This window comes from Mauremys mutica, chromosome 4 (genome assembly GCF_020497125.1).
Source record: "Mauremys mutica isolate MM-2020 ecotype Southern chromosome 4, ASM2049712v1, whole genome shotgun sequence".
In the NCBI taxonomy this organism is placed as follows: Eukaryota; Metazoa; Chordata; order Testudines; family Geoemydidae; genus Mauremys; species Mauremys mutica.
In genome coordinates this window covers 132,251,919-132,273,381 of record NC_059075.1, presented here as the reverse complement: position 1 = coordinate 132,273,381, position 21,463 = coordinate 132,251,919, and the positions used below count along the sequence as shown (strand labels likewise).

Genomic DNA, 21,463 nt, shown 5'->3' with positions numbered 1-21,463 from the left:
TTTCCAGTGTGTATTACTTTGGAAGGTGGATAAAGCAGAAGGGACAGCAGAGACTCCTCCCTGCCCGCACCCCCCTTACATCCCCCTTTGACCGCAGCTCTGCCACTCTGCTCAAGTGCTCCAGGGTAGACAGGGGCCACTTACCCTAGCTCATTACTTGCCCCGGGTGCTAGCAACGGCCTGGTTTTTGGTAGGAGGGAGACGGAGAAGCGAATGAAGAGCCAGCATTGTCCGTTTGTGAAATACCCCTTGGGAAGAAGAGACTTGGCCTATTAGTTTTTAAAGCTGATTTTTATTTCATGGTCTCCATCTTCTGAAAGAGTTAAAAGGTTTGCTAAGTATGTGCACAGGCAGCTTCACGACCAGGCAGCAACCCTTCCAGCTCCCACAGAGCTGGGGCTCCCTGCTTACACTATGAAACCTCCGAGACAGATGCCTGCATCAATAAAAAAAGCCAAACACCCCCACCCACTAATCTCAGACTGCTCCCCCTTTTAAGCCTGCTATGGATGCCTGGCAGCACTGCAATCAATACTAGAGCAACCTGCCAAGATGCAGACACTGCCTGCTGCTGTGGCCAATAGCACTGCTCAACCGACTCTCCCTCACGACAAAGTAGCCTCAGCAGCAAGCACGCTCTGCCTCCGACCACAACACCGAGACTGCAGGACCCCCGCGAAACCTGGTGTACAGCCTACTCCTACAGCAAGGCAGCTGGGAGACCATAGGACTGGGGACATCACCAGATCCCAGGCTGGGAAGCATGGTGGTGAGGAACCCGTGGAGAGAGGGAGAGGTGCCGCTTCAGAGGGGAGGGAGGGAAGTGGAAACGTGACGTGCGATGTGTCAGATGTCAGTCCCATCAGCCCCACGATGGATGAAAGAGCAGCGTGGCAATGGTAATCGCATCCCACCGCCCTGTGGAACAGGAGAGCTTCCCACTGTCGGCGCTTCATTCCCCCAGCTTGTGCAGAGTGGTTTCGGATCACTAGGAGGCCTGCCAGACACACAACTAGACAGATTAAAAAAAAGTCAATTGTCTTTCCCCCCCCACCCCCAAAAGATATAGGTTCACAAGCCATGTAGTGACCCCAATTCCATCGAGTCGAGCCCGGACCAGTGGAATTTCTAGTCCGAGTCACTGGAATCCAAGAGGAAAATCTCATGCCAGTAGTCTGGATCGTCGACGTCCCCCCGCAGCAGCGCAAAGGTGAGAGCCCATTGAAACAAGCACACGTCATCGTCCTCCTCCTCAGAGCTCTCAGAGGGAGAGGGATTGAATGCCTGCAACAGGACAACAACATGCTTATCCCTTACCCCAGCTGGGGAAGATGAGAACCAACCCCACCCCCTGCACGGTGTGGCCACACGTGTGGTATTTCCTATTCACCAGCCAGGACTTGGATGGAGGTTTTATCTCCCACAGATCTGCCCTGGGGAACTAGGGTGTCCTGACAGCCACTAGCAGGAGACAGACATCGTGGTGTTGAGGGAGGACCAGCCAGGAAAGATTAAGTGTAAGGAGCAACAGCCAAGAGCTCCTCACCAACCCATCCCCCTGGTAAGGAGGCTGCAGCTTCCTCAGGGGACGTGCAGCAGTTGCTTTGCTGCATGCAGGACTGGCCTCCAAGCGCTCAGTGGCTGGACAGTCACGGCTGGATCCCCCGATCCGGCCGAGTACTGAGTCGCACTGACTTCAGTGGAAGTGATCGGGTGCTGGAAGTTGGGCACATGCCTAAGTATCTTGCTGAATCAGGGCCCCAGAGCAAAACCTCAGTAGCACCATTGGTTTATGTTTTAACTAGGACACATTGCTAGACTGGCGGGATTCAGAGTCTCCCCCCAACCCCACGCTGGCTAGTGCCAACAGCTGTCAACTTAGGAGAGATTCAAGCTGCTTTTGCTTACCACCGGGTCTGTCCCACATGGACATCTCTGTCAAGGGGGCCGCACCCTGGTCGGGAGCTCATGAAGGTAGATGCACTCCAATTTAAAGGGACAGCGGCCACGCCGTGGGCAAAGAACTTGCATTTTATTCTCCTAGGAGAGTTAGAAGAGTTGTGTTAAACTCAGATGGAAATTCAGGGGTGAATTCTTCCTGCAGGTACCTGCCAATGCTAGACCCAGAGAGCCAGCCTCTCACCCTTCTAGCAAGGGCCATCTCTGTAAGGGAGCACTTTGAACAGCAAAGCCCATCACACAAACCCCATCCCAGCAACAGAGGAGCCAGCCACCTACCCTGTCCGCGCCTTGAAGGTTTCTATCAGCTTCTCCTTTTCGTCCGTGTCGGAGACCCAGTATTTGTGGGGGATGAAGTAGCTGGACGTGACCCGGCACTCGGGGCAGGCCCTCTGGGCAGAGACACGGTACACATGGGCCATTTGCAGCCAACAGGAGTGAAAGAGGGTGGGGCAGAGGAGGGGGTTCCGCCAGAGCACTGGCTCCAGGGATCAGCGACTCCAGGCCAACCCTTCAGCAGCTAACACTGCTACCTCCTTCTAGACCAGTGGTTCCCAAACTGGGGTTCGTGAAATGTTACAGGGGGTTCTTGGGGAAAAAAGTCCCTAATGGCAGACAGAACTGTCCCTAGGGACCCCGGGCAGCACGGGGCCAGAAGCCCCTGGACTTCCAAGAGCTAAGCAGATCAAAGCAAGCATCTCTATCACACTGAGGAGATTGAAATGTCAAGACTCCTTATAAGAAATGGAAAGGGAGGTTGTCATAAACAGATAGTTAAGGGTTAAGGTCTCTTTTACCTGTAAAGGGTTAACATGCAGTACCTGATGACCACCTGACCAGAGGACCAATCAGAGACAGATTAATTTCAAATCTCTGTGGAGGGAAGTCTTTGTCTGTGTTCTTTGTTAGAGAGCTCTCTTTGGATCTAAGGCCTGGTCTACACTAGGAGTTTGTCGAATTTAGCAGCGTTAATTCGATTTAACCGTGCAACCGTCCACACCAGGATGCTAATTAGTTCGACCTAGAGGGCTCTTTAGTTCGAATTCGGTACTCCACCCCGATGAGGGGAGTAGCGCTAAATTTGACATGGCTATGTCAAATTAGGCTAGGTGTGGATGCAAATCGAACTTAGTAGCTCCGGGAGCTATCCCACAGTGCACCACTGTGTTGACGCTCTGGACAGCAGTCCAAGCTCAGATGTTCTGATCAGCCATACAGGAAAAGCCCCGGGAAAATTTGAATTCCTTTTCCTGTCTGGCCAGTTTGAATCTCAATTCCTGGTTGGACATCGGGGTGAGCTCAGCAGCACTGGCAGCGATGCAGAGCTCTCCAGCAGAGGAGTCCATGCAATCTCAGAGTAGAAAGAGGGCCCCAGCATGGACTGACCGGGAAGTCTTGGATCTGATCGCTGTGTGGGGCGATGAGTCTGTGCTTTCGGAGCTGCGCTCCAAAAAACGGAATGCAAAGACCTACGAGAAGGTCTCCAAAGCCATGGCACTCAGAGGATACAGCCGGGATGCAACGCAGTGCCGCGTGAAAATCAAGGACCTGAGACAAGGCTACCAAAAAATCAAAACGGCAAACGGACGCTCCGGAGCCCAGCCCCAGACATGCCGCTTCTACGAGGCACTGCAGGCCATTCTCGGTGGGTCTGCCACCACTGCCCCACCAGTGACCGTGGACTCTGAGGATGGGATAGTGTCGACGGGCAGTTTCTCGGCGATGTTCGCCGATGGGGAAGATGAGGAAGGGTTTGTGGAGGACGAGGCAGGCGACAGCGCTTACAATACTGCTTTCCCCGACAGCCAGGATCTCTTCATCAGCCTCACAGAGATCCCCTACCAACCCTCCCCGGCCGTTAACCCAGACTCCGAATCAGGGGAAGGATCAGTCGGTAAGTGCTATAAACATGTAAACATTTATTTTTTAAAAAACAGGAATAAAAAAAGACGGTTACTCACCTGTAGTAACTGTTGTTCTTCAAGATGTGTTGCTCCTATCCATTCCAGTTAGGTGTGCGCGCCGCGCGTGCACGGCTCTCCGGAACTTTTTTACCCTAGCAAATCCGGCGGGCCGGCTGGGCGCCCCCTGGAGTGGCGCCGCTATGGCGCTAAATATATACCCCAGCCAGCCCGTCCGCTCCTCAGTTCCTTCTTGCCGGCTACTCCGACAGTGGGGAAGGAGGGCGGGTCTGGAATGGATAGGAGCAACACATCTCGAAGAACAACAGTTACTACAGGTGAGTAACCGTCTTTTCTTCTTCGAGTGATTGCTCCTATGCATTCCAGTTAGGTGACTCCCAAGCCTTACCTAGGCGGTGGGGTCGGAGGTAGATGTCGCAGAATGCAAACTGCTAAGCCAAAGGCTGCATCAGCTCTGGACTGTTGGACCAAAAAGAGGCAATGGTCTGGATAGAGGACCAGGTAGTAGCACGACACATCCCCTGGAAGGGTATGTGAGCCAGGAAGGCAGCAGAGAAGCCTGAGCCCTGGTGGAATGTGCAGTAAGGTGGCGCTATGGAACATGGGCCAAAACACAGGAGGTGCGTATGCACAACATCATTGAAGATGAAATCCTCTAGGAGGAGACAGGTATGCCCTTCGTCCGGTATGCTGGTACGATGAAGGTTTTGGGGCGTCACGAGAGGGCACTGCCCGCTAGATATAGGATTGCAGACGCCCTACGGATGTCAAAGGAGGGCAATTGTTGCGCTCCTTGCAAAGAGAGTGGCTTCGGAAAGAAGACCGGAAGGAAGATAACCTGGTAGATATAAAAGGCCGACACCTCCGTAGGGAGGCAGGTCGGACGTGGTAATAACTGCCCTTGTCCTTGAGGAACACAGTAGACCTTGGGCCTATTGTGAGAGTCCGAAGCTCGGAGACTCATCTGGCCGCAGGAAAGGCTACAGGAAAACTGCCTTGCAGGACAGGTATATCAAGGAGCATGTTGACATTGGCTCGAATAGGGCAGTCATAAAACTGGGCAGAACCAGATGAAGAGCCAGGTTTATGGCGGGGCCCCACTGGGGGGGTATATAAACGCTCCAAGCCCTGAGGAACCAGATGGAATGGAGCGGGATCTCGGCGGGAGAAACATTGCGCGTTTCGGAGCAGCATGAGAAACGCTTTCACTCGGCCAGATACTGGAACCGAATGGACGATTGTCTACCACCCCGGAGAATCTTGCAGAACCGAGGCCGAACAACGTAACTCAGATCGGTTTAGCCACGCAGGAGTCCTGCTGTGAGGTGCCGGGATTACAAGACCGGGTGGTGAAGGTTGTCGTGATTCCGCGTCATGGGGTCTGTGCCAAGAGGGTTGCTACCGACAGGTGTAGCAACATGGTGTGCCAGTGCTGCCCAGGTTACACTGGAGCGATCCCGATCAGGGGCGCTCTGTCCCTGTGGAGTTTGAGCAGGACCTTGTGAACCAGCGGGGACAGTGGAAAGCGTATGGTAGATGGCTGATCCACGGCCTCAGGAAAATCCTCCAAGACCGAGTCTGGGGGGAGGCCTTGGAACGAGGAGAGTTTCTCTCTCTCTTTCCGTTCTCGCGAGAGCGAGGAGGGCTATGCGGGGGAAGACCCATGTCTGGAAACGGAATAGATAAGACGGGAGGAGACCACCACTTGTGAGACAGGAAGGATCTGCTGAGACGATCCGCCAGCTGAATCGCCTGGTACACAAGGCAGACTGCTCTCAGCTCTCGGACAGTGATGTGGAAGGCCAGCTCTTGCGCTGACCGAAGGCCGTGAGTGCGAAACTACACCAGGTGCGCACCCAGCCGAGAGATGGGCTGTCTGTCCTAAGGGACCCCGAGGGGTGAATGAAACCGCAACCCCGGATACACCGGGGAGGACGCCGACTCCCGGTCGAGGGAGCCTAGGCTGCTCGGGGGAAACGCCCACCCAGGTGAGCCACGATTGAAGTGAACAGAGGCGAAGCCTGGTATGTTTGGCTGCAAACGTGTAGACAGCCATGTGACTGAGGAAACCGAGGCAAGAGCGAGCCCAAGCTGGCGGGAAGGTCCGTAGACCTTGTATAACTGTTACCCTCGCCTGAACCCAAGGCTGATGAAAGCAGGCTCCGGCGAGTCTGGAGTCCGGGGCGGACCCAATGAATTCCTTTCCCTGTATGGGAATCAGAGTGGATTTTACTATTGATCATCAGGCCGAGACACAGGAATAGGTCCGTGTCGATGCCCATATGACTGGTACTTTGGGCCTGGGGGTTCTACGAATGGGCCACTCGTCTAGACACGGAGAACGTGTACCAGACGGTGGCGAAGAAAGGTGGCGACTACAGCCATGCAAACTCCACCAGAGAGGTCCTTTGGGGCCATCTGCCTGTCCCAAGTCAGGGTAAAGGAGGAGGGTTGGGCGTGGGGCTAGCAACTCGAACGGGAAGCTGACCGGTGCCGCGAGCACTACTGGTACCAACCTGGAGAACGGTGCCGAGACCTAGATCGGTGACGGGACCGAGAACATCTGCGGGACCGCGACCCTGAACGGTGCCGCTGCGCGGTGCCGAGGTAGGGTAGCCTGCTGAAGGCAGGCTTGCCCATCGACTATGCCACCCCCACCGGCGGTGCCGGGGGTGGAGGCAGCGTAGATGCTGTCATTGCAATCAGCCCCCTCGCCGTGGACACTGTCTCCGGCGTGGAGGGAACAGTGAGCTCGACCATAGCTGGCACCCCGGATGCAGCTTCATAGCGAGCTCGACCACAGTCCGTACCGGGGAGTGTTCCAGCACCAGACTCGACGGCCTTTGCCTGGCCGGAGTTAATGGTGCGGGCATTGTCGGTGCCGCGGTAGACATTGGTGCCGGGCGATCCGGTGGAGCATAGCACTCGGCTGCGGATCAGGCGGCTCGGACGCAGCTTCAGGGCGAGCTCGACCACGGTCCGTACCGGGGAGCTTTCCGGCACCGGACCCGACGGCTCTTGCCTGGCCGGAGTTAATGGAGCCGACATTGACAGTGCCGCGGCAGACATAGGTGCCGGCGGTCCCACTGAACATAGCGCTCGGCTGCGGAGCAGGCGGCTCGGACGCAGCTTCCTAGCGAGCTCGACCACGGTCCGTACCGGGGAGCTTACCAGCACCGGACTCGACGGCTCTTGCCCGGCCGGAGCCAACGGTGTGGATACTGTCGGTGCCGCGGCAGACATCGGTGCCGGGCGATCCGACTGAACATCGTGCTCGACTGCGGAGCAGGCGGCTCGGACGCGCTTCCGGGCGAGCTCGACCACGGTGTGTACCGAGGAGCATTCCGGCACCAGACTCGACGGCTCTTGCGTGGCCGGAGCTAATGGTGCGGACATTGTCGGTGCCGCGGCCGACATCGGTGCCGGGCGCTCCGACTGAGCATAGCGCTCGGCTGCGGAGCAGGCAGCTCGGACGCAGCTTCCGGGCGAGCTCGACCACGGTGCGTACCGGGGAGCTTTCCAGCACCAGACTCAGCGGCTCTTGCCTGGCCGGAGTAACTCTTCATCCTCCAGGAGAGAGGTCCATGCTGAGGGTACGTCGGAGTCAGCGATGGTGGTGCCAGGAGGCCTTGGCGGCACCGGCGGTCCGGTGCCGGGGGAGCGCGCCGTGAAAACGAACTAGCGGTCGGCGCCGAGAGCGGAGGAGCAAGAGCTGCCTCCCTCAGGAGCTGTTCAAAACGAAAGCCCCGCTCCCCTTTGTTCACGGATTAAGGGCCTCACAAATGCGGCACTTATCTGTGAGGTAAGATCCCTCAAGGCACTTAAGAGAAGATCTCTTGTCGGCAGCGGCTTGTGGCCGGCCGAGCAGTAGAAAACCCTGTGGACCGGGCACCGGACCCGGCCCCGGGTGAGGGGAAGGGGATAAACCCCAACCCCTGTAAAATAAATACACTACACTATTCTATAAACAAGCAGATTTAACTACCACTATAAACAGAACGAGAGAAAACTACGAGTAGCTAGGGAAGTGGAGGTCAGCTAAGCTGTGCTCCACTGTTCCAACGGCCGTCACGGGCGGAAAGAAGGAACTGAGGAGCGGACGGGCCGGCTGGGGTATATATTTAGCGCCATAGCGACGCCACTCCAGGGGGCGCCCAGCCGGCCCGCCGGAGTTGCTAGGGTAAAAAAGTTCCGGAGAGCCGTGCACGCGCAGCGCGCACACCTAACTGGAATGCATAGGAGCAATCACTCGAAGAAGAACTATATGAAAAGAAGGTCAATACATATAGGGATCGAACAGAAATCCTCTTGGGACAGTTCCACGAAGCTCTCGTAGAGGTACTCGAAAAGCCTCCGCAGGAGGTTCCTGGGGAGAGGTGCCTTATTGGGTGCTCCGTGGAAGCACACTCTTCCGCGCCAGGCCATCCTGAGGTACAGTGGGAGCATTGCCTCGACCAGCATGGCAGCATAGGGCCCTGGTCTGTGCAGGGATTCATGCAGCATGCACTCTCTGTCTCTCCTAGTGACCCGCCTCAGGGTGATCTCGCTCGGCGACTGCTGCATCTAATTAGGGGAATTACTGTAATGTTACTATTGTGAATGCTTGACTTTTCCTTTGCATAACAATGACCGTCGTTTAACAGCCACGTGGTGGAGGATGCAGAGGAAAAGCATACAGGGATCTTTCCCGGGGACAGCCGCGAGGGGCTGGAACAGGGTCAGACTTTATGCTTTCCAGATTGCCTGCAGCAGGAGGGCACTGCTATCCATTAACTGTTAAGCAGCCTAAAGTTTACGGCTTACCAGGCCTGGCTGCTACACAGATTCTGCTGTCCTGCCCCGCTTGTCCGATCTCCAGTGCAAGACCCCAGGCAATGAAAGCGAACGCCGAAAATTCGAACTTGTCCTGAGAGCACGAGATAGGTGCCCTGTATGGTCTTGTTCACAGAAACTGAGTAGACTGTGTTCACTGTTGGCAAACATGTATCTTTGCAAGGAAATCACTTCCTTTTTCCCCATCACACAGCTGCGGCTCTTTCCCGAACTACCCCGGCATCCCCCTCACAGAGGCTGGCGCACATTAGGCGGCGAAAGAAAAAGACTCGGGACGAGATGTTCGCTGAACTGATGGCCTGCTCCAGAGCCGAGGCGGCCCAGCAGAGCCAGTGGAGGAGACCCTCTCTCAGCAGCAGCGCTCACACAGCGAACGGGAGGACAGGTGGCGGCAGGAAGACCAGCAGGCGACTCAAACGCTGCTTGGACTAATGAGGGAGCAAACGGACACGCTCCGGAGCCTTGTAGATGTTCTGCAGGACCGCAGGCAGGAGGAGAGAGCCCCCCTGAACTGTATCTGCAACCGCCCTCCCCCGCCACAAAGTCCTGTCCCCCCCTCACCCAAAATCACAAGAAGGAGGGGCGCTAGGGGCCGTGAAAACTGTCACTCCACCCCAGCAGAGCGCTCATGTACCAAACAGCTCTCATTCCCTAAAGTATGAGAATTGCTTCCCTTCCTGGCTCACCCGATCCCAAATCCCAGTTTCATCCCCCAACTGTGTAGTTGAGTATTAAAAATAGTTTGCTGTTCATTACTGTTTCCGTCATGTTTCTTTGCAGAAGACTTTGTGTGAAGGGGAGATAGGGGTTTGTTAATTGCATAGGACAGCCACCATTACCAGGGTACAGACATGGGGGCAGGATCAACAGCAGGTCACACACAGAGTGCAGTCACTAGGCACCCGGGTCACTCTGGGAGGTGTCTGCTGCCCCAGGTCAGTCTGGGAGGTGTATGCTGCCCCAGGGTCCGAGCGCCTGGCATCCACAAATGGCAAGGCAGGCTGCCCTTACCATGCCCTTCCACCCTAGCCATGAACCTCTCCGATGCCCTGAGCCCCAGCCAGAGCCATCATCCCCCTACACCTACTCACCCTTCCCACGCACCCCTCATCCCTTCCTGCAAACCCACCCCTTCCTGCACACCCTCCGGTAACCGTCCTCCCCCCAGAGACCGCTGTAGGAGCAGGAGCCTGTCAGTCCTCGAGTGTAGAAGCGGTCTGTACATCACTGCACACCGTACCCACCACAGTCTGCGTCCCTGTTTGAACCCTTGAACGCAAATTCGTTAGTAAAGAAAACTTTGTTAATTAAAAATGTTCCAATAACTTTATTTTTAAACGTCTGTTGGAAGGGGGGAAACCTAGTGAACGGGGTATGTAACAGCTGAAAAAAGTCAATAGTAACTGAAACAGGGGCAGGTTCAGCTTCTCTGCTAAGAGACTGGACAGTCATAGGTTACCCTGCTCTCTGAGGAACCTAGCTTTCAAAGCCTCCCGGATGCACAGCGCTTCCCGCTGGGCTCTTCTAATCGCACGGCTGTCTGGCTGAGCGTAATCAGCAGCCAGGCGATTTGCCTCAACCTCCCATCCCGCCATAAAGGTCTCCCCCTCGCTCTCACAGAGATTGTGGAGCACACAGCAAGCTGCAATAACAATGGGGATATTGGTTTCGCTGAGATCCGAGCGAGTCAGTAAGCTCCTCCATCTCCCCTTGAGACGTCCGAAAGCACACTCCACCACCATTCTGCACTTGCTCAGCCGGTAGTTGAAGAGCTCCTTGTCACTGTCCAGGGTGCCTGTATAGGGCTTCATGAGCCAGGGCATTTAGCAGGTAGGCTGGGTCCCCGAGGATCACTGTAGGCATCTCCACATCCCCAACACTTACTTTGTGGTCCGGGAAGAAACTACCTTCCTGCAGGCGTCTAAACAGACCAGAGTTCCTGAAAACACGCGCGTCATGAACCTTGCCCGGCCACCCGACGTAGATGTTGGTAAAACGTCCCCTATGGTCCACCAGTGCTTGCAGCACCATTGAAAAGTAGCCCTTTCGGTTAATATACTGGCTGGCCTGGTGGGCCGGTCCCAGGATAGGGATGTGAGTGCCATCTATAGCCCCACCGCAGTTTGGGAATCCCATCGCGGCGAAGCCATCTAGGACGACCTGGACGTTTCCCAGGGTCACTACCTTTGAGAGCAGTAGGTCAACGATTGCGTGGGCTACTTGCATCACAGCAACCCCCACGGTAGATTTGCCCACGCCAAAGTGGTTCGCTACTGACCGGTAGCTGTCTGGCGTGGCAAGTTTCCAGAGGGCTATGGCCACTCGCTTCTGCACAGTCAGGGCTGCTCGCATCCGGGTGTCCTGGCGCTTCAGGGCAGGAGCCAGCAAGTCACACAGTTCAAGGAAAGTGTCCTTACGCATCCTGAAGTTTCGCAGCCACTGTGATTCGTCCCAGACCTGCAGCACTATGCGGTCCCACCAGTCCGTGCTTGTTTCCCGGGCCCAGAATCGCCGTCCCATAGCATGAACGTGACCCATTGCCACCATGATCTCCGCGGCGCGGGATCCCGTGCTTTGTGAGAGGTCTGTGCCACTCTCACACTTCATGTCCTCACCGCGCTGCCGGAGTCTCCTCGCCTGATTTCTCAGCAGCTGACTGTGGAAGAGGTGGACGACAAGGTGCGAGGAGTTGACAACGGCCATAAGTGCAGCGATGATCCCAGCGGGCTCCATGCTCGCAGTGCTGTGGCGTCCGCGCTGTCACTGACCAGAAAAGTGCGGTAACAGATTTCCCGCCGGTGCTTTCAGGAAGAGAGGGCGGGAGTGACGGTTGAATGACAACAGTTACCCAAAACCACCCTCGACACATTTTTCCACCAGCAGGCATTGGGGGCTCTACCCAGCATTCCAATGGGAAGCGGGGACTGCGGGAACTGTGGGATAGCTGCCCAGAATGCACCACTTCCAATGTCGACGCTTGCCCCGTTAGTGTGGACTCACAAAGTCGAATTAGTGTCCTTAGTGTGGATACACAAATTCGAATTCATAAGGTCGAATCCACAAATTCGACCTAAGTTAAATCGAACTTCTCTTGTAGTGTAGACATACCCTTAGAATCGGAGAGTTTTAGGCCAGTAGGGCCCACCACATCACCCAGTCTGACCTCCTGTATGGGACACGCCACCTCTCCGCCCTCAGCTCCCACACACTAAACCCCACTACTGAAACTAGACCAAAGTGGCGCAGCCCACAGGAGACTGGACTGTTCTATTCCACAGGCAGAGAATAGGAGGGACAGAGGTGCACCAGTGCCCAAAGCCCCCGCAATGGCAGGGAATTGAATATGTGAGAGAGACCCAGATAATACTGGCAAGTGACCCGCCCTCATAAAGCCACAGAGGAAGGTGAAAACCCTCTCATGGTCGCTGCTGATCTGACTTGCTGGAAAATTCCTTCTCGCCCCCCATATGGTGATCACTTAGACCCTGAGCATGCAAGTAAGAACCAGCCAGCCAAGCACCTAAGAAAGAGAATGCTTAGTGCCACCCCAGAGTCCTAGCCCTGCCCATCTTGTGTCCCATCTTCAGCCCTGGCCAAATCTGATATTTCACAGGAAGGAGACAAAAAAACTCCCAAAACAGAATACATTGGGGGAAAACGTCCCTTCCTGACCCCTGCATGTGACAGATGCCCTGAAGCATGAGATTTTTGGGAACATAAAACAAAAGAAGACCCCTGGGCTGCCAAGCCCTGCACTCTGCCATCACGAGCAACCCAGCCCTACAATCCCACTCACACATTTGTCCAACTCCCTCTTCAAACTAATTACATTGTTTGCCCCCTCCCCCACACAACTGCTAAGTCTCCCATCATTCCAATGACCATCTCACTGGCTTTCCCCCACCCTGTGCCATATCCACACTCCCACTGTTGGGGAGCCAGGCATCCCCGCTTTGCAGCAGCGGCTCTCGCACTTTCATAGCATGAACCACTGATCCAGCCTGAGGAAGTCACAGCGCAGGAATGGGATGCCAGGAGGGCCTGGCTGCAAACCCAGCAGCCAGGATGAAACAAGGCCAGCTCCCTGCAGCTGTTCTTCCATCACTTCCTCCTGATCGACCCTTTCCTCTCACTCCCAATGTTCATCCTTGCCTGCCTTCCTTCCTCCCTTTCGCATTCAGCATGCCTGCCCGCTCATCGACCAGCACTCCCCCACACCTCAGCGAGTGAGGGGGCTTGGGAGTCCCAGGGAAGCTGACCTTGAAGGCTACCCCACCTTGCCTCCTTTAGCCTACCAAGCAGTCAGAGCTTGAACAGAAATGGAGACATTACGTGGCCTATGATGCCACCTGGTGGCTGGACTCATCTGCCGGCTCCTTTTCACATGGTGAGTATTTAGCTGGGCATTTCTAGGTCCACTGGCAGCATGGAAGGACACATTTACATGACCTCACAGACTTTAAGGCCAGAAGGGACCATCATGATCACCTAGTCTGACCTCCCGCAAATCACAGGCCACAGCCACTTCTGGAATCAACTCCTAACCTCTGGCTGAGTTACAGAAGTCCTCAAATCATGGTTTAAAGACTTCAAGTTACAGAGAATCCACCATTTACACTAGCTTAAACCTGCAAGTGACCTATGGCCCACGTTGCAGAGGAAGGTTTCTGCCAATCTGACCTGGGGGGAAATTTCTTCCTGACCCCAAATCCGACAATCAGTTAGACCCTGAGCATGTGGGCAAGACCCACCAACCAGACACCTGGGAAAGAACTCTCCGTAATAACTCAGAGCCCTTCCCATCTAGTGTCCCATCACCTTGCAGCCTCTGATGATAAAGCAATCACATGCCTGGGATCAGACCAAGATGCAGCACTGACCTGGCAAGACACCTAAGCCAGAGGAATTAATCTGGCACACCAGGTAGAGCACTCTGGCTAGGCACTCAGGCCAGGATCAAGGCAAAGCGTCCCATCAGACTCAAAGGATCACATTCCGACCTGTCCCAAGTGGGCACAGCTCCACCAGAGCGCTATTCGCTTAGGAAAGGTCTGAATTTGGCCCAGAGAGTCCAAGAGCAGCACGTGGGGTCCTGAAGAGCCACAGGCAGAGCATCTCTGACGCAGCTGAATCAGATGGCCTGGATTTGAGGCACTGGAATAGAATGGAGGATCATCTGGGCAAACCAAGGCTTTGAAATTAGTACCCGGAGGCTGAATTCCGCAGTCAACCAATACAGCACATGGGTACTAGCTTCAAAGCCAGACTGCTAGGATAGCATATGAGCAACAGATTGGTCACTGCCTCTCTTACCAGGTGGTCTGGACAGCTGGGCCTCGCTGCTGGACTTGATGACCTTGCAGTTGGTTGGCATCTCGCTGAGAGCAGACTGGGCCCGCTCGGGTTTCACGCGCAGCTTGCTGTGGTTCTCCAGCACCTGGGCTGCTGTTGCCTTGGCCACTTTAGAGTTCAGGGTTTGGAAAGAGGAGAAGTCTTCGTCTTCATCATCGCCGATGTCCCAGGCGTCACTGGTGTTGCGTGCAAACTCGTGAAAGCTAGAGGCCTTCTTATTCTTCAGGGGCAGAGCATTGCCCTTGGAACGCTCCTTAATGAAGCTGGGAGCCAGGGAAAGCGGGTAAGTGCCACAGAAAGAGCCAACCCCAAGCTCCTTACTCCTCACACAAGACCATTCCATGTACCCTCTTCTCTTCCTCCCATGGTACAATCCCTTCCCCCCCTTCCAAATACTTCCTTCCCTTTGCCTTCTGGTATACCCCCCAATGCCTCTTCATCCCACGGTACATCTCCTTCCTAGGCATGAGCTAAGGAACGCAAGAAATCCCTCCACGCAACCCCCATGGCAAGTAAAACGCTGGAAGGCAGAACAGAGCTGGTACAGTCTCAACACAGGGAAGGCCAATGTTCCAGCTAACCGTTCCTATCTGGAAGGTGCTTAAGTCTATCTACTCTGCCCAGCAGGGCAAAGGAGAGGAACTGATTCAGCTCCAGGCTGCATAAGGCCGCTCCTAGGTTTGCAACTGCCCCAGACGCATACAAAGAACAGGAAAAATAATGGATACTTTCAACCCAGGGAGAGGTACAGGAGCAGCTCTGTGCTCACATGCCGGCCAGACTGGCCTGCTGATGATTTCAGACACAGGGAGAGCGCTCCCACTACCTTCAAGCTCCAAGAGTCAAAGTCCACCGTGATAAGGAGTCAAAGCCAGGAGATAAAGTCTCCCTTTCAGTGCTGGGGAAGTGTGCTAACTCGACAGTGCTGTGGCTGAAGTGCTGCCCATTCACAGGGCAGAGACAGCAGGGGAAGCAGCAGAGATGTGGTTCCCACACACATGCTGCCAGGTCCTCTCCACTGCCCAGGAGGGATCCCCTCTAAGAGCAAAGGGAGAGCTCAGTCACCATCGCCCAAGAAATCCTTGCTCTCTCTGCTAGGCGGTGGCTATGACAGTAGTTCTACGATGCGGACTCCTTGCTACGAAGGCGAGGTCACAGGCTCATGTCACACAAGCCATCAAACAGCCATCAACTGAGAACGTAGGCCAGAGTCAAAGAGATGCCCTACAGGTGCAAGGCTTCAAGGGAATACGGGCACTCTGGAGAGCCCCTGTCCAAAAGGGGACAGAGAACATCCCAGAAAAGCAAGCCCTCCAATGGAAACAGAGCCGGGGGACAGGAGATGCGACACTTACTTTTTGGTGAGCCGGGGATCCAGAGGAGGATGCTGGGCTCCGTAGACAGGTTGAATACTGCAGGGGAAACAAAAGCCACAGATTTGCGAATAATTGCCTCAGCCTCGGACAGGGTCGCATTCCTCAGCTGTTCTTGGGAGCCGTAAGCAACTTCAAAAGGGTTCAAAGCCTTTGCTCAGAGAGCCACAGTCAGCTGAAGGTTTATTCTTTCTGAGAGCAGAAAAGACACTGTAAATGATCAGCCACACTGTGGCTCAGCTGAGCAGGAGGGAGCGGGGTACTGGACATCTGGGTTCTATGCCCGGCTGTATCACTGATTCATTGCGCGAGTATGAATCTCAATTTCCCTCACCTGTAAATTCAGGCCAACAGTCACCTACATCAATGAGGCATCAGAGGCATAATTTGTTATGCCTTGAAATCCTTGGATGAAGCAAAGGGCAAAGTATTACAGCCAGTAGCATGTTCGTGTCTTGGAGAGAAAGATGCGGGTCTGAGCTCCCCACCAGGTGCTGGGCTCACAGTCATCGAGTCACTGCACCGAGAGGCATGATTGGAGCTCAACTCCCAGCTTGGTGAAGGATGCTTGGGCAAGTAACTTCACCATCATGTCTTGGGCTCTCTACCTGTGGAACAGACTAACACTCCCCTCATTCAAAGGGGGGCAAGGATGCTATGAAGCTCTGAACCACTATGCAATGAGGCCTAGCCTTCACAGATGTTAAAAATGAGGATATCGCTAGTTTCACAGGCAATTTAAAGATCCCCAAGGCAATTTACACAGAGCTGTAGGGGATTCATAGAATATCAGGGCTGGAAGGGACCTCAGGAAGTCATCTAGTCCAGCCCCCTGCTCAAAGCAGGACCAATCCCCAACTAAATCATCCCAGCCAGGGCTTTGTCAAGCCTGACCTTAAAAACCTCTAAGGAAGGAGATTCCACCACCTCCCTAGGTAACCCATTCCAGTGCTTCACCACCCTCCTAGTGAAAGAGTTTTTCATAATATCCAAAACTGGACACAGTACTGCATAATATCCAACCTAAACCTGTGTATAGGTTTAGTACTGCAGATGAGGCCTCACCAATGTTGAATAGAGGGGAATGATCACGTCCCTCAATATTCTGGCTGTGCCCCTACTTATACAGCCCAAAATGCCGTTAGCCTTCTTGGCAACAAGGGCACACTGTTGACTCATATCCAGCTTCTCATCCACTGTAACCCCTAGGTCCTTTTCTGCAGAACTGCTGCCTAGTCATTCAGTCCCTAGTCTGTAGCAGTGCATGGGATTCTTCCATCCTAAGTGCAGGACTCTGCACTTGTCCTTGTTGAACCCCATCAGATTTCTTTTGGCCCAATCCTCTAATTTGTCTAGGTCCCTCTGTATCCTATCCCAACCACTCCTCCCAGTTTAGTGTCATCTGCAAACTTGCTGAGGGTGCAATCCACGCCATCCTCCAGATCATTAATGAAGATACTGAACAAAACTGGCCCCTTGGGGCACTCCGCTTGATACCAGCTGCCAACTAGACACAGAGCCATTGATCACTATCCATTGAGCCCTATGATCTAGCCAGCTTTCTATCTACCTTATAGTCTGTTCATCCTTGCTGGCAAGACATATCTGTCTTCTGTCCAATGTTAGCCAAGATTCAGGCTAGTTATACGTGTCCCCAGACCACTCTCCTTCCAACATCCAGGCCTATTGCTCTGTCTGCTTCCACACCAACACTCTGAGAAGCAACTGCATTCCTGGAGGATAGATCTCTATATAACCAAACCCCACTCCTCTGCGCATATGTCACGTACCTTATTTAAGAGCAGGGCCCATTCTCAGCTGGTGTAAGCAGACCGAGCTCCACCTGAGTCAATGGAATTGCAATCGCTTTCACCAGCTCTGGATGGAGCCAATGACTCCAGGTAGAGCCAGCGGCACAGAGAGCGGGCCCTGCGGTACAGGGGGGAGAATGCAGTCTGGCTGCAGCTGGAGAATGCGCTGAGTGCTGGGAACTATCTGGCTATGGGGAGGGGGAAGGCGGCAGCACAGGTACAACATGGCAGGAGGGCGAAACAGAAGAGCTGCAGTACAGGCACAGGGTGGCAATGGGCCCTAAACCCAGGAAAAGCAATGGGTGACAAAACCCAGCATGGGCTTTCCTGGCTGCATCAGCAACTCCCATCTCTCAGCCTGAAGCTTGAAAAAGACTAGCTGTATTTCCCAAATAGTGATTAGGCAGGGAAGGAGTCTGCTGGCTAATTAAGGTAGAGCTGTCAGGACAGCCATTAAACAGAGGTGGCTGTGTTGGTGGGCATAACAAGCAGATTAACCAGGGCAAAATGAGATCAATGCTGCTGGCAAGTGACTCATGTCAGCTTCTTTCGGAGGCCAGGAGAAGCCAGACAAGTTGTTTTAAAACTTAATGTGAGTTTTACAAAGTTCACTCCTCTGTATGCTGATGCTGATCAGTGTCATGTGTGACACCAAAGAATCCACATGCTCCTTCTGGGAGAGGGTCCTCATTGACACACAGGAAGGGCACTGGGAAAAGACTGACACAGGAATATTGGAGTCTCCTTTGGGAACACACCACTGGTCCCTCAAAACTAGAATCCCGCCTCAGGCTGGCTGTGATTGCAAGCAGCTAATGCTCAGAAGTACAGACCTAAACTTTTGAGTGCATGCACCCAATGGGAGATATCTTAAGGGGGAAAGGAGTGTCTGATTTTCTAAGCAAGTCCCTTTAAGCTGTCTCAAGGCAGACACCCAAAACCAGAGAGAACCCAGATCACTAGTCACTTCTGAAAACGTAGCCCACAAGCCTGGGTTATTTTCATATGAACAGCTAAAAATGTCATTGGTCAAGTATTTCCCAGCCCCCTTTGGGACGCTAGCTGCAGTATCTGATGTTGGTTTCCTGCAGCAGTGAGTTCCACAGGATGACACAAAAGCAGCATTTCCTTTGGTTTCTTCTGCCGTTTGTTTCACTGGCTGACCCTTTTGTCTTTCTATTATGGGATGATGTAAACAGCAGAGTGAGGAAGAAACACAAACACTCCCAAGGAGAAAGCAACAATGGGATTGATTTCTAGGGTATGCTGGCAATTTCATGAGCTTCCACTTAAAAAACCTTGTTTCCTTAGATGGCCATCCCCAGCCAGTAAACCAGGCCATAAAACCGAGAAGGACCAGCTGAGGACACTGCTGACTTCCCCTAACTGGGCTACTTATAGAACTGCTGAAAATGACTACAGTTAGCTCTAACTTTATAGTGGTTGGAGTTTTTGTAGCGGTGGATAGGAAAATCTATGTAAAAATCAGCTTCAAGAACCATTCACATCAATAATTTGTGTGTGCCAGCGAGAAATATAAAAATATACAGAACAAGACTGGAAACAGCCTAGCAGCCAATATGGGACTACTGAAAAGTAATAATACTCAGTCCTTAGTGTCTGATTCTGTTCCCATTGGCTTCAAAAGGGAGGAGGATCCGGTCATTAAGAAGTCCCCTTCCTTGGAGGAGCTCGAATGTTTTCATGGAATGTTCAGATTTCATTTCCTTTTGATGCCATTACTTTTTAATGCAAAGGCTTAGCTAGTGAAACTAGTGTTATCAATTCAACTTTTTGTATCTAGTTAGTTCCATTTGCTTGTTCTCTGCTCCACTAGTGAAAGGCTCTGAGTCAACAGAGAGGTGCAGTGAATAGGGCACTGGGTCAGGAGACATATGCTTTGTTCCCATCTAAGGTCACAAAGCAGCTCAGGTCACTTCATCTCTCTTTGCCTCTCTTCCCTCTCCCATCTTTGTCTATTTAAGTTGGAAGCTACTTGGAGCGGGGCTTCTCTCTCAGCAGTCATGTACAATGCCTAACACAATGGGGACCTGACCTCAGCAGGCCTCCAGGGTCTCCTGTCTATAAATAGAGAATAAGGTTGCTTGGGTTCCCACTGCCACAGCAGAAAGTAAAAACCAAGAAGCCTGTCAGTGACACCCAAAATATTTAAAATGTTTATTCTCATTAGGCTTTACCATTCACTTTATTATTAAAACCCTAAGCATAGGGCCCAAACTTCCCAGGGCCCTAGAGAACCTCTCTCTGTAGAACAGGAAACCTGAACACCAAGCCTCCGGCAGGAGAACAAGTGAAATTGACCAATCTTGTTTCACTGAACAAAATCCAAGAAATCAACTAGGTTCATTATTCCCACTGTAATCATTTATGGTTATTAGCAAGAAAAAAAACCCCATGCAGTTTCTTCACATCTGTTTTTGATTTTTAGTCACCTTGACAGCTGTGACCTTTTAATACTGATGTGCCGTTGAACCAGCCTGTCTAATCTGAGAGGCCGTGTGGCTTGGTAGACTCAGTCTGGGATGTTGCCAGATGGGTGATGATGGGCAAGTCGCTTCACTTTCTTATGCCTCAATCCGCCCCGCACCCCCCTCCCCAACACCCCAATTTCTAAAATGGGAATGGATGGAAAAGGGGGGTGCCCCCTGCCCAGGCTGGGAGGTCACCACTTAGTCGGCATCAATAATCGATCGGAAGGCAGGGGGAAGGAGTGTATGTAGCCCACTCCTCTGCACCCCACCCCAGCTGGGCTGAGGGTGTCAACGATTAATTGGTGCTGGGACCAAGCCTGGGGGGTGTCACTGCTTAGCAAGGACCAAGCCTGGAGGGTGTCACCGAGCCCACGGGGTGTCACCGATTAGCCGGGACCGAACCTGGGGGGTCACCGATTAGCCAGGACCGAACCCGGGTTGTGTGTGTGTGTCACCAAGTCCGGGGGGGTGTCACCGATTAGCCGGGACCGAGCCCGGGGGCGAGGTGTCACCGATTAGCCGGGACCGAGCCCGGGGGCGAGGTGTCACCGATTAGCCGGGACCGAGCCCGGGGAGGGGGGTATCACCAAGTCCGGGGGGTGTCACCGATTAGCCGGGACCGAGCCCGGGGGCGAGGTGTCACCGATTAGCCGGGACCGAGCCCGGGGGGGGGGGGTGTCACCGATTAGCCGGGACCGAGCCCCGGGGGGGTGTCACCGATTAGCCGGGACCGAGCCCGGGGTCCGGTGCCCCCAGCCGCACTCACCTCCCCGGCAGCTTAGCGCTCCGCTTCCAGAACTGCTTGCTGCTCTCAGCGGCCATGGCTGGGGCTGGGTCCCGGCCGGCTCCCGGGAGGACGAGCAGGGGTGGCAGGTCCCGGAGCCGCGGGCCGAGGCCGCTTCACCTCCTCCCTCCGGAGGCCCCGCTGCCGGGCTCCGGCGCCGCCATTTTAGATCCGGGAAGGCAAACCCCGGCCATTGGCTTCCTGGCTCCACGGCCTCCGGCTCGGCCAATCCTGAGCCGGGATCCTACCGGGTCGTGAAGCGAAGGAATCCGGGCCTGGCAGAGGGGCGGGACCACGAGAGGCGGGAGAGACCATCTGCGTGCAGGGAGGAATAAACTATTTTCACTGGAGGGATGGAGTGGAGTGAACCATCTCCACCGAGGAGGGGGAGGGTTAGGTTAAATCATCTCCACTGGTTGGGAAAGGGAGAAACCACTCCGCTTGGGAGAGGAGTGGAAGAATAGGGTAAATCTTCCGCCTTGGGCAGGAGGGGTAGAGTGGGTTTAACTATTTGCGCTTGGAGGCAGTTACACCATCTGCACTGGGGAGGAGAAGGTTAAACCACGGTCAGCAGGGAGGCTGTGTGGAGTGGGATTAAACTAAGGAGTGGGTTAAACCATCTTCACTGGGGGAGGACAGATGGAGAGGGTTAAGCCATCTGCACTGGGAAGGAGGGGGTGATGAAGGATTAAACTATTTGCACTGGGAGGGAGTGGGTGTCAAAGGTCGGGGGCACCTGCTGGGCCCCCTACAATTCAAGTCTAACCAGTGTTTCCATATCACCCCCCTTTTCAGTTGCTTGTAACTTTGCATTGCGGAGTCCTGAAACTTCCCGCCTCTGACCACTGACAGAGTTTGTTTTTATTTGTTTTAAGTTAAATTGGTCAGGAAACATTACTGACACTTTCAGCTGAGAGGGAAAGGGGGAGAAGCACTT

The 21,463-nt window shown here is 54.0% G+C and overlaps 1 protein-coding gene across 4 annotated transcripts; it reads right to left on the bottom strand.

Annotated features, from left to right (window-relative positions):
- Positions 1-272: 272 nt before the first annotated feature.
- Positions 273-20,867, bottom strand: LOC123369476 (TBC1 domain family member 22B-like). 4 transcript variants are annotated; one of them, XM_045015102.1, is made up of 6 exons: positions 20,509-20,867; positions 15,422-15,478; positions 14,028-14,329; positions 2,239-2,349; positions 1,909-2,040; positions 273-1,284 (listed from the first exon to the last, which is right to left on the bottom strand). In XM_045015102.1, exons 1-4 carry the CDS (start codon positions 20,562-20,564, stop codon positions 2,264-2,266), a joined length of 501 nt encoding a protein of 166 aa, XP_044871037.1. In that variant the 5' UTR covers positions 20,565-20,867; the 3' UTR covers positions 273-1,284; positions 1,909-2,040; positions 2,239-2,263. The 4 variants fall into 4 exon arrangements, with proteins under 4 accessions (XP_044871037.1, XP_044871038.1, XP_044871035.1 ...); XM_045015103.1 differs by lacking the exon at positions 2,239-2,349 and having other exon boundaries at positions 20,509-20,843; XM_045015100.1 differs by lacking the exons at positions 2,239-2,349; positions 14,028-14,329 and having other exon boundaries at positions 20,509-20,803.
- Positions 20,868-21,463: the final 596 nt, after the last annotated feature.

Coding starts and splice junctions, on each gene's coding strand:
- LOC123369476 (XM_045015100.1), bottom strand. CDS start 20,564: ATGGCCGCTGAGAGCAGCAAGCAGTTCTGGAAGCGGAGCGCTAAGCTG. Junction 2,041..15,421: donor GATCCCCGGCTCACCAAAAA/GTAAGTGTCGCA, acceptor TAACTCTCCTAG/GAGAATAAAATGCAAGTTCT. Junction 1,285..1,908: donor CATGTGGGACAGACCCGGTG/GTAAGCAAAAGC, acceptor GTCCTGTTGCAG/GCATTCAATCCCTCTCCCTC.